At 39.2% G+C, this 12,623-nt stretch overlaps 1 protein-coding gene across 11 annotated transcripts in view; it reads right to left on the bottom strand.

The window, feature by feature from the left end:
* NCOA6 (nuclear receptor coactivator 6) overlaps positions 1 to 12,623 on the bottom strand; it is a 109,275-nt gene that overhangs the window by 46,136 nt on the left and 50,516 nt on the right. For all 11 annotated transcript variants that reach the window (XM_045443657.1, XM_045443660.1, XM_045443669.1 and 8 more), the window contains one exon: positions 6,105 to 6,260. In XM_045443657.1, the coding sequence (XP_045299613.1) occupies positions 6,105 to 6,260 (156 nt within the window). The remainder of the gene's footprint in view (positions 1 to 6,104; positions 6,261 to 12,623) is intronic.

Raw genomic sequence — 12,623 nt, 5'->3', positions numbered from 1 at the left:
GTTTACTTACATGAAGCACAAGGAAAACATAGTCAATCCTCACAATACAGCAGATGGACAATCATTAATGATGTATGGTGTCAGGAGAGCGTTTGTAACTCTGAGTGACTATTTTCAACTAGCTCATAGTGTGTGCATGTGTGTGTACATGTCCATGTGTGCAAGAAGGAATTAAATGTTCTCAGAAACTCTCAAACTCCTAGATTACCTTTTGGGAATTTATGACCAGAAAGTAGAGAAAAGAGTAAGTTTAATGGAGAAAGAACATATGATGGTATAGGGACACTGTAGTATTTGTGAGCAAAATCCCATTTCCCTTTCAACTAGTGCAGCATAAACAGATATCCATTAGAGATATTTATGCAATGAAGAGTAGATAGATTGCTACTAATCTACTTTTGCAGCATCTAATTATAAGACCAACACTCATATGAAGTTTTTAATGCTTACAAAATTTTATCTCACCTGAACCTCACAATACCCTGGTAGGTAACATCTAGAAGTGTTCCAACTTATTAGACCCTAAATTTAGAAGTAACTTACTTAAATTTTACTTGGGTTTAATGATAAAAAGAAACAAATTTCAGGAGACTTCCTGCGCTTAATCCAAAATTTTGACTATTGTTACTGTGGATGATAGCACCACCATGTGGACAGATAGAAGTATAGCTAACCAGTGGCTAAGAAGGTCAAAGGCAGCATTCTTTGGCATCCTTCCTTATGTACTGTAGGGTTCTGGATTACAGAGCCAGATGATAAAGTAGGAAGCTAACAAGGACACAGTAGTTTCCTGTCTTATCACTGATAAGTCACCCTTCTGTATTAAGTATTTCCACCAGGCAGGTAGGCTGGTTGGTCACAGGGAACAAACATCCTACTAATAAGGGACTGATTACCAGGGTTACAAGATGCTCTAAACTGTTTGCCTCTGGGAGTTAGGAATAAAAGAAAAAGAGAATGCAGACCTTGAAGGTTTCCAATAAAAGGAAGCAACTATTAATATACCAAACTTAAGACATTCTTTTTAAAAAAAATTTTAATGTGTATTTATTTTTGAGTGAGAGTGAGTGAGAGAAAGAGAGAGAGACAAAGCACGAGTGGGGGAGGGGCAAAAGAAGGGGAGACTCCAGGCTCCGAGCTGTCAGCACAGCTGGCTCCAGGCTCCAGGCTCCGAGCTGTCAGCACAGAAACCAATGCGAGGCTCGAACTCACAAACCTGGAGATCATGACCTGAGCCAAAAATGGACGCTTAACCAACTGAGCCACTCAGGCTCCCCACTAAGACATTCTAAACAGAAAGAGTATTTATTCTTGAAATGGACATGAGATTATTTCAGTTCTCTGCTTAAAACTGTTCCAATGCTTCCTACTGTTGTAGAAATAAAAGCCAAACTCCTTAACAGGGTATAAAAGGCCTCAGTAATCTATCTAGTCCAGTGCTGTTCAACAGAAATATGAGTCACACATATAATTTTAATTTTTCTAGAAGCCACAGTGAAAAGATAAACAAAAAAAAAAAACAAACAAAAAAAAACCCCAGGTGAAATTAATTGTAATATACTTTATTTGACTCAATATATCCATGCTATATCAATATAGCACATGTCAGTTTGAACTAGCCACATATGCTCAACAGCCATACGTAGTTTGTGGCTACCATATTTAAGAGCTCAGATGTGGCTCTTGCCTACCGCTCTAACCTCAACTCACACTATATTCTCCTTCAATAATAAGGATTCAGCCTCAGTGGCATTTTAAAAAATTTCTTAAGCACACAAAGCTGCTTCTCACCTCAAGGCCTTTGCACATACAATATGTGCAAATAGTTGCCTCTAATAGTTCTACTCTCTTCACATGAGCCAACTTCTCAGTATTCATGTAACCTTAAGTGTCACAGGCTCCAAAAGACCTCCTCCAACTGTCTTATCCAAGGGTAGGTCACCCTTATCAGAACATCGTGTTCTTCCTTTTTTTAATGTTTATTTATTTGGGGGGGGGGGGGAGGGTAGAGAGAGAGGGAGACACAGAATCCGAAGCAGCCTCCAGACTCTGAGCTGTCAGCATGGAGCCCGACGCAGGGCCTGAACTCACAAACCGTGAGACCATGACCTGAGCCAAAGTCGGATGCTTAACTGACTGAGCCTCCCAGGCACCCCAGAATACCATGTTATTTCTTCAGAGCGCATCCCATGTAATGACTTACTCATTCACTTGTTTTATTGTCTGCTTCATCCATTACTATACAAGGATAACCATGAATCTGCCCTGGTTCCTTTATATCTTTTGTTCTGGGATAGTTATTAATAGCACCCCTTTGGGGTGCCTGGGTAGTTCAGTTGGTTGAGCATCCAACTTCAGCTCAGGTATTGATCTCGCGGTCCGTGAATTCGAGCCCGCATCGGGCTCTGTGCTGACAGCTCAGAGACTGGAGCCTGTTTCAGATTCTGTGTCTCCCTCTCTCTCTGACCCTCCCCCCAGTTCATGCTCTGTCTCTGTCTCAAAAATAAATAAACGTTAAAAAAAAAAAATTAAAAAAAAAATAGCACCCCTTTTACTCTCAAAAGTGTCCTACTTTAGATGATAAATTGTATGGCCACCCTAATTATATCCTTAATACAGAGAACAGTGTCTAATACATGGTAGGTACTCATTAGCTATTTGATTATATTATGAATTGTTATCTTATAACCTTACAAACAACTATAGGCATTTTTCCAAATGATGAATGCATTCCTGGGAAACCCCACATTCTATAAAAACTCACACTGAAAATAATAGGTTTTATGGGAAAAACAATGTTGTTAGGACTTACTCAAAATGTATGTGGCTTTGTAATCAGAGTTCTAATGAAAACATTAACTGGTGGAGGCAATATATCCAAGAACATTTACAGTGGAAATGCCCGGTTAAAGATGCTATGATAAGGCAGATTCAGTAAAGCTCTGAGCCATTGGGGCTGCCATTAAAGCAGACACAGGAGGAAGTGAACTTGTCACAAGCAAGAGCCATGCAAGTGCACTTGGGGTGCACTTCTGGGGAAGGTATCTAAATTCTCATCCTTAATTACCTTAAAACAGAGCTGAAAGGACTCCCACCTATGCAGTAGCTGAGTTTCTTTTTTTTTTTTTTCTTATAATCATCCTTCTATTCTATTTCAGCTTCCCTTGCCTTTTTTATATGAATACACACAATTCTCACATTATAGTGCTATCATTCTCCTATTTGCCAACTGCATATAAGCTAACTGGTGCCAAAGAAACACACATAAAGAACACTACAGGCTCCCAAACTCACTGATTAGGGGTCAGCAAACCACAGCCTATGGGCCCAATCTAGTCTGCTGCCTATATACTTACATAACATGTAACTGGAACACATCCATGTTTATTCACTTACATATTGCTTATGGCTGTTTTGCACTGCAAGTAGACTGAAATCGTTGTGACAGGGATCTTAGGGCCCACAAAGTCAAAAGAATTTATTCTCTGGCCCTTTACAGAAAAAGTTTGCAGACTTCTGCTTTAAATCACCATGAATTAATAGAGGGGACACAAAATATACTCAAAAAAGATGTCTTCCCAACTCCCTGGCCAAAACTCAAAAAAGGAAGGGTACAGGGAATGTTCTTCTATGGAGAATAGGCTGTGCAACCTGACCTTACACCCTTGCAGCAGACACCTCTTACAACTTACAAAGGCATCAGTTTATTACCAGTTTCACAAAAACAAAGCTGCTGCCACCACTTTCACTCCTGCCCGAATTCTGAGGGAGCACAGAGAGAGAAAAGGAGATCACCTGGGACACATATGCATACCCTAAAAGTTAAAGGACCCTTTTCTGTAATGTGATAATCACTACCATACGTGAATTTCACAATTTCTTGAAATACATGTTATCTACTTTACTTTCTTCATGGTACTTATCCTTTAATTTATGGCTATAAAGGGGAGCCAGCACCTTATCTTTTTAAAAGAACTTAGGGGAAGTAGGTCTGATTAAAAGAAGAAACTGGTGTTTCCTTTCTCCAGTGGAAAACACTACCATGTAAGTTTTCAAACCCCTTTTAACTCACATAAATAGGTAACAGACTATAAAACGTTTAGAGTTTAAGAAACCACTTACGTGTTTTCATAAAATATAAACGGCCTACATAGTGCTATGTAGCCAACAGCTGTTTTACTTCCACTCTTCCCAAAAGTTCATCCTATATCCTATAGATTGTTGTGAATTAATTTTACTTCTCTGGATCCTTTTAGACAATCGACCATTTTTCATAATAGGCTGGTTGTTGTTTAAACCTCTATTCCCTTTTTTATCAAATGATGGCATTTACCCATTTCTCTACCTATAATCCTCTCTAAATCTTCATTTGTTTGCTGCTATTGCCCCTTTTGGGGCACAGCAACGTACAATCCTACACTGCACAAAATGTGTCTCACTCCTGCATATGAAGTGTCCTTCAAAAAGTGGACCTTTTTGGCTGCCAAGGTTTTGTGGCGCATTTAGGCTCTAAGCAAACACGGAGTTAGGAAGGTTTGGCCCACCAGTAGAAGGAAAGGCTGAAATCACTGGTTGCCACTATGTCTGCATCAATACAGGAGGGGAAGAAAGGTTCTAGTTCACGGGGCCTCCAAAGATAGAACCTCCTCTGTGCTTCCCCCTTCCTGGTGCTTCTCTCTCACAGGTTTGTCTCCCTCACCAAGATCAGGAAATTCTTTTGAGCTCATAACAGCAAGGACCATATTATACTTATCACTGTATTCCAAGTGCTAAAGCAAAGTGATGCTATTATGTGTGTGCTTCCCTTGCCTTCATTCAACATATGTTTACTCAGGAAACTAACATGTTCCAGGAAAACAGAACTACAACAGTGAGCAAAACCAGACATGGTCTCTGCCCTACTGGAGCTTGCAATCTAGGAGAGAATAAAACAATAATGAAACAACTGCTCTGATGAAAGTGTGACATAAATGATCTAAGGACAAAAACCAGACTTTTGTGACAGCATATAACAAAGGACTCTGAATTAGTCAAGGAGTTCAGAAAATATATCCTCAAGAAGATTTAAGCTAATACGTGAAGGCTGAGTAAGTGTTAACTAAGGAAGGGGGAATTGGTAAGGGACAATATTCCATATAGAGAATACATAAATGCAAAGGGCCCATGGCAGGAGGAAGAAATGTATATTCAAGGAACCAAAAGAAAGCTGGAGAGGCTGGAATAGACAGCAAGGAGGAGGGTTGAATGAGTTAAGATTGGATGAGAAAGGTAGAGTAGAGGTCAGACCACACAAGTTCCATGAGGTTAGAGTAAGAAGTTTGGTCTTTATTCTGTGAATAACAGCAAGCCAAAGCAGGGGTTTTAAGCTGGATACTGTGTGTGTGTGTGTTTGTTTGTGTGTGTGTGTGTGTGTGTGTGTGTGTGTGTATGTGTGTATGTGTGTGTAGCATATTTTCATTTTGAAAAGACCATTCTGGCAAAATATTTGAAAAATGAATACTGCTACGAAAAGGACTATTTAAGGCCTCCTAATCTCTGTTAGATGACTAAAGAAATAAATACTAAAGCTTATTTGGTAGACAGAAGCAAATGAAATTAGATATTCCTTAAACAACAGATAAGTTAAAGGGCACCTTCGTGGCTCAGTTGGTTAAGCACCTGACTCTTTGATTTCAGCTCAGGTCATGATCTCACACTTTGTGAGTTCAAGCCCTGTGCTGGGCTCCATGCTAACAGTGCAGAGACTGCTTGGGATTCTCTCTCTCTCTCCCTCTCTCTCTGCCTCTCCACTGCTGATGCTCTCTCTCTTCAAATAAATAAACAAACTTAAAAAAAAAAAAGACAAATCAGTTCCTGGTCAGGGTGCCAATAAAATCCAAATCTGACAGATAGACAAAATAAGCCAAGGGAATGGAGTCTGAAGCTATGGATGTGGAAGCATCACCCAGACAGAGCCTCAATCCCTCCTTACCCTAAGGTGTGGCAATGGGAAGTACAGGTTACGTGAGTTACTTGGCATTCTAAAACAGGAGGGGAACAGACAAAGCAGCAAAGAAAATCATGCTACATTCTACTGTTGTTATGATCTGGGTCCAGATAGGCACCTTCAATCTGAACGGAGAGAATCCCCAGATCCCGAAGCTGCTGGTTGTTGCTCTGAGCCAGGATCCGTAGCCGCTCCGCTGCTTCCCGGGGGATGTTGAATGTCACACGCACGCTGTTCCAGGGCTCCACCTTCTGTACCTTTAGCTTGCTGGATTCTTGGTCATGAAAGAAAGTGAATAATATTAGTAATCTTTTAACCACCAGAAGACATGGAACAAACAAAACTAACCAAAAGCAAAAGAACAAGGCAGAGCATTGCCTTGGAGTAGCTGTGAGAACTTAGTCTTTGGCATTAGACAGACTTCAAATCTAATTCCAGTTTTAGCACTTAGCACCTGAGTGGCCATGTACAAATTATTCAACCTTTCTGAAACTTACCTTTCTCTTCTTTAAAACCATGAAAAAACTATTTCATGAGAATGTGAGTACTAAATGAGAAAATATATGCCAAAAACCTAGCACAGGCCCTGATATACACACATGCAGTAAATACATGGAAAGCAGTAAGATGGAGTAAGGATTATAAGAGAGAGAAAGAGAGAGACAAGTTTAAATGAATAGACTAAGGTCTATTTCTGGATTCCATTCAATACATGTGAACTGGCACCATGAGAATATTTAAGTCTCAAATTTCATTGAAATTCTATAAATACAAAAATACAGTATGCAGACTATGCCAGTTCATAGTCCTATTTAAATATTAACTAGTATTGGGGCACCTGAGTGGCTCAGTTGGTTAGGCTTCCAACTGATCTCAGCTCAGGTCATGATCTCAGGATCTTGTGAGTTTGAGCCCCATGTTGGGCTCCACACTAGGCATGGAGCCTACTTAAAAACAAACAAACAAACAAACAAACAAACAAGTAATGAGTATCTCTGTACAAGATATTCACAAAGACAGGAAGAAGATATTTCTTCCAGTGTCCCATAAATCCTTCAATTTAAGAAGGAGGCTTTTTTTGTCTTTGATTTAAAAATTTTTCCTGCTTTAAAAAAATTTCATTTTTTTTTAACATTTATTTATTAATGAGAGAGAGAGACAGAGCATGAGCAGGGGAGGGGCAGAGAGAGAGGGAGACACAGAAACTGAAGCTGGCTCCAGGCTCCGAGCTGTCAGCACAGAGCCCGACACAGGGCTCGACCTCACAAACCATGAGATCACGACCTGAGCCAAAGTTGGATATTAACCGACTGAGCCACCCAGGCGCCCCAATTTTTTCCTGCTTTAAATAAGAGTATAATTTTCACTGAAGCATACCGCACTGAAGGGAAAAACAATATAATTTGACAACAAAGCTTCAGTTAGGATATGAAAACCCTGCATTTCAGCAAGTCTGAAAAGTCAATGCAAACTTCAGGACATGTTTTTAAAAGAAGGTACAAAAGTTTAACTGAGGAGGTTAAATGTTGTTTGTAATTGTTGTTTTACAGATGAAAAACAAATCCCAGGCCCAGTTAACTCATAAAAAAATTTTTTTCTCAATAACCCCAGGCAAAATAATTTTCCCTTTTGTTATGAACTTGGCTAAATTAAGTCTTTGGTATCCTCTATTTATGCGTTCCAGTATCAAGAAAATGGGTCATATGGGCATATGTGTTGTCAAAATCAGATATATCTATAGATAAAGTGCCTACATGTTGCCTAAAGCCCCTTCCACCTCCAAAACCACTACACATTGAAAGTTAATCTATCCAGACATGGAGTTCACTTGTTCTAATGTGGATATAAAAGACCACTTGCTAACCGCAGTAAGATAATACAATTATAGAACTTAAGAAAAGATTAGGCAATATTTAGTCCAAGTCTATTTTACATGTGAGGAAGCTGAGGCCAAGAAAGGCTAAGTGATCTGCCTAGAATCCTGTGGTCACCTAGCAGCACCAGAGATGGGACTAACACCCAGCTCTGATTCTCAGGTCAATTTCCTTTCCATGACACTTATGCCTCCAAAAAGCAAAAGGTAGGAAGCGAGGGATCCTAGTTCCAGAGTATATATGCCCAATCGAAAGAGTACCAGAATCTCATTCAAAGTCTAGACATACATCAAAATTGCTTATGGTATTATCTATTTATGATATGGGTGTAGAAAAATCCTGTTTATAACATGGTTATATTTATCAAAAGTTTTTTTAACTTCCATCATACTTGACATTTGACTTAAAATACTTGTGGACCAAGAATACAATCTGATAACACCATAAATCTAGGTTTGGCAATTTATTTGAAAGCCATAAAGAAACTGATTCAGCTATCCATCCATATTTTATTTTTTTTATTTTATTTTATTTTTTTATTTTAATTTTTTAATGTAAGTTCTACACCCAAAGTAGGGGATTAACTTATGACTTGGAGATTAAGAGTTGCATGCTCTAAGGGCGTCTGAATGGCTCAGTCAGTTAAGTGTCTGACTTTGGCTAAGGTCATGATCTACAGTTTGAGTTTGAGCCCCACATGGGGCTCTGTGCTGACCGCTCAGAGCCTAGAGCTGCTTCAGATTCTGTGTCTCCCTCTCTCTCCACCCCTCCCCTGCTTGTGCTCTGTCTGTCTCTCTCAAAAATAAATAAACATTTTAAAAAATTAAAAAAAAAAAGTTGCATGCTCTACCAACTGAGCCAGCCAGGCACCCCTGATTCAGCAATCTCAAACAAGAAAAAATGGGGGTAATTATTAAGAGCAATAAACACTTTCGTGCTCATTGACACTCTTATCTCTGTGTAATATGATATATTGGGACTATAAAAATTTAATTTCATGTATGCTGCTCTAACCTGGAAAGGCTCTTGTAATATATTGTGAATAAGACTAGAGTGACAATGATGTTAATAACTGCAAGTTTAACATATAAAATTCTCTAATAGTATTCTTTACATGGTATAAAAAAAAAAAGCCCTTGAGAAAATGACATCAAATCTCAAAAAAAAAAACCAAAAAAAACCCACCAAGCCTAAAAAAATTAGTAAGATCTAGGCTTTGTACTATGTCTGATGAGATTAGATAACTGTGCTAACCAAAAATGATGTAGAACCTCTAACCAAGTTTCAAAAACACAAATGCCTACAAGACCTAGACAGGTAATCCAAGTGTATGAAGAGGCCAGATGGGAACTATCTGAGATGAGGGCCTGCCCTCAATAGCAGCTGCTCCTCAGCACTGCCTGGGACAAGGAGAGAGTTCAATGTTATCAAATCTTTCCATTTTTAGAGTTAAATCCAAAATCTGGATTTGTATGCAAAATATTTCAATTTTTAAAGCATTGGCTATGAAATTCAAACATCAAAACAAACAAAACTAAAGTAGAGCCATAACACATGGTTGCAGGCTAGATCCAACAGGTTGCCAGTTGGCAGCCTGAACTAAAATTTAGGAAGACAAGGGGCACCTGGGTGGCTCAGTCGGTTAAGTATCTGACTTCAGCTCAGGTCATTATCTCCCGGTTTATGGGTTTGAGCCCTGCATTTGGGGCCCTGTGTTGACAGCTCAGAGTCTGGAGCCGGCTTCAGATTCTCTGTCTCCCTCTCTCTGCCCCTCCCCATCTTGCCTTCTGTCTCTCTCTCAAAAGTGAACATTAAAAAATAATAAGGGGCGCCTGGGTGGCGCAGTCGGTTAAGAGTCCGACTTCAGCCAGGTCACAATCTCGCGGTCCGTGAGTTCGAGCCCTGCGTCGGGCTCTGGGCTGATGGCTCGGAGCCTGGAGCCTGTTTCCGATTCTGTGTCTCCCTCTCTCTCTGCCCCTCCCCCGTTCATGCTCTGTCTCTCTCTGTCCCAAAAATAAATAAACGTTGAAAAAAAAAAAATAAATAAAATAAAATAAAATAATAATAATAAATAAAATTCAGGAAGGCAAATTTCAAGTACATTTTAAGTAGAACCATGAAGTAAGATTTTTCTAAGCTTTTAGGGGCCTTTAAGATCCAGTCTAACCTCTTCATTTTGCAAGTAAGGAAACTAAAGACCAGAGAGTTAAAAACAAGAAATAAAATTGGGTCTTGAGAATTACTCCTACCTACTAGAGCAGATAATTTAAGGATTACTATGTTAAACAATACCTTATTATGTTCAGTTTCTCCATGTACTTAAAAGAAACACAACAGCATTTCTATTAAAAGAAAAAATTCTAGGGGCACGTGGGGGGCTCAGTGGGTTAAAGCATCTGACTCTTGATTTTGGCTCAGGTCATCATCTCATGGTTTGTGAGTTCAAGCCCCACACTGGGTCTCTCTGCTGTCAGCTTGGGATTCTCTCTCTCCCTCTTTCTCTACCCCTCTCCTACTCACGTGCACATACTCTTTCTTTCACAAATAAACATTTAAGGGGCACCGGGATGGCTCAGTCGGTTAAGCATCCGACTTTGGCTCAGGTCATAACCTCATGGTTCGTGGGTTCAAGCCCCGCATCGGGCTCTGTGTGGACAGCTCAGAGCCTGGAGCCTGTTTCAGATTCTGTGTCTCCCTCTCTGTCTGCCCCTCCCCCACTCATACTTGGTCTCCCTCTGTCTCAAAAATAAACATTAAAAAAAATTTTTAATTCTCTCTTTAAAAAAAATAATAAAATAAACATTAAAAAAATTCTAGCTCTCTGATTCCAAGCTGTATTACAAAGCTATAAAAAAATTAAAAAAAAAAAGGGGGGGCACCTGGGTGGCTCAACTGGTTGAGCATCCAACTTCAGCTCAGGTCATGATCTCACAGCTCCTGAGTCTGAGTGAGTGGGAGAGGAGGGAGTAGAAGCAAAAGGTATAGTCTACAGGGCCCCTGGGTGGTTTAGCTGGTTAAGCATCCAACTTCAGTTCGGGTCATGATCTCACAGTCCGTGGGTTCAAGCCCCACATTGGGCTCTGTGCTGGGGTTCAGAGCCTGGAGCCTGCTTTGGATTCTGTGTCTCCCTCTCTCTCTGCCCCTAACCCACTCGCATGGTCTCTGTCTCTCTCAAAAATAAACATTAAAAAAAAAAAAATCAGAGCTATAGTAATCATAACAGTATGGTATTGGCATAAAAACACATAGATCAATGGAACAGAACAGAGAGCCCAGAAATAAACCCACACGTACATGGTCAATTAATTTACAACAGAGGAGCCAAGAAAACACAATGGGGAAAGGACAGTCTCTTCAATAAATGATGCTGGGAAAACCAGACAGCCATATGCAAAGGAATGAAACTGGATTACTATCTTACACCATACACAAAAGTTAACTCAAAATGGATTAAAGACTTAATGTAAGACCTGAAACCATAAAACTCCTAGAAGAAAACAGGTGGTAAGCTCCTTAACATTGGTCTTGGCAATGATTTTTTTCAATGTGACACAAAAAGCAAAGGCAACAAAAACAAACAAGCGGAACTATATCAAACTAAAAACCTTCTGCACAGCAAAGGAAACCATCAACAAAATGAAAAGGCAACATATTGAATGTGATAAAATATTTGCAAATCATGTATCTGATAAGGAATATCTAAAGAACTCATACACCTTGATTATAAAATTCCAAACAATCTCAATTAAAAAATGGGCAGAAGATCTAAACAGACTTTTTTCTAAAGAAGACATACAGATGGCCAACAGGTACATAAAAGGTGCTCAATGTCACTAATCATTAGGGGAATGCAAATCAAAACCACAATGAGATATCACCTCACACCTGTTAGAATGGCTATTACTGGGGTACCTGGGTAGCTCAGTTGGTTAAGCATCCAACTTCAGCTCAGGTCACAATCTCACAGTTCATGAGTTTGACCCTGCATTGCACTCTGTGCTGACAGCTTGGAGTGTGCTTCAGATTCTGTGTCTCCCTCTCTCTCTGCCCTCCCCTGCTTCCATTCTGTGTGTGTGTCTCTCTCTCTCAAAAATAAATAAATATTTTAAAAATTTTACAATGGCTATTATTAACAAAACAAAAAATAACAAGTGTTGGCAAGGACGTAGAGAAAGAGGAACACTTATGCACTGTTAGTGAGAATATAAACTGATGCAGCCACTGTGGAAAACATATGGAGGTTCCTCAAAAATTAAATATAAAACTACCATATGATCTAGCAATTCCACTTCTGAATGTTTATCTGAAAACAAAAACACTGACTCAAAAAGATTATCTGCACCCCCATGTTCACTGCAGCATTATTTAAAGAACAACGACATGGTAACAACTTAAGTGTCCACAGATGTATGAATGCATGAATGAACAAAAAAAACATGGTATGTATATACATACGTATGTACATATATATATATGTACACGTATATATATATATATATACACATATATATGTACACACATATATATGTGTGTGTGTGTGTATATATATATATATATATATATATATATATATATATATATACATATACATATAATGGAGCGTTATTCAGCCATAAAAAAGAATATTGCCATTTATAAGAAACATGGATGGACCTTGAGGGCATTATGCTAAAGTGAATTAAGTAGCCAGAGGAAGACAAATACTGTATGATCTCACAGACATGTGGAATCTTAAAAAACAAGACAAAACAAAACCAAAAACA

Source organism: Leopardus geoffroyi, chromosome A3, assembly GCF_018350155.1.
Source record: "Leopardus geoffroyi isolate Oge1 chromosome A3, O.geoffroyi_Oge1_pat1.0, whole genome shotgun sequence".
NCBI classification, from domain to species: Eukaryota; Metazoa; Chordata; class Mammalia; order Carnivora; family Felidae; genus Leopardus; species Leopardus geoffroyi.
Note: the sequence above shows the minus strand (reverse complement) of the source record. Positions and strands in the feature narration are given on the sequence as shown.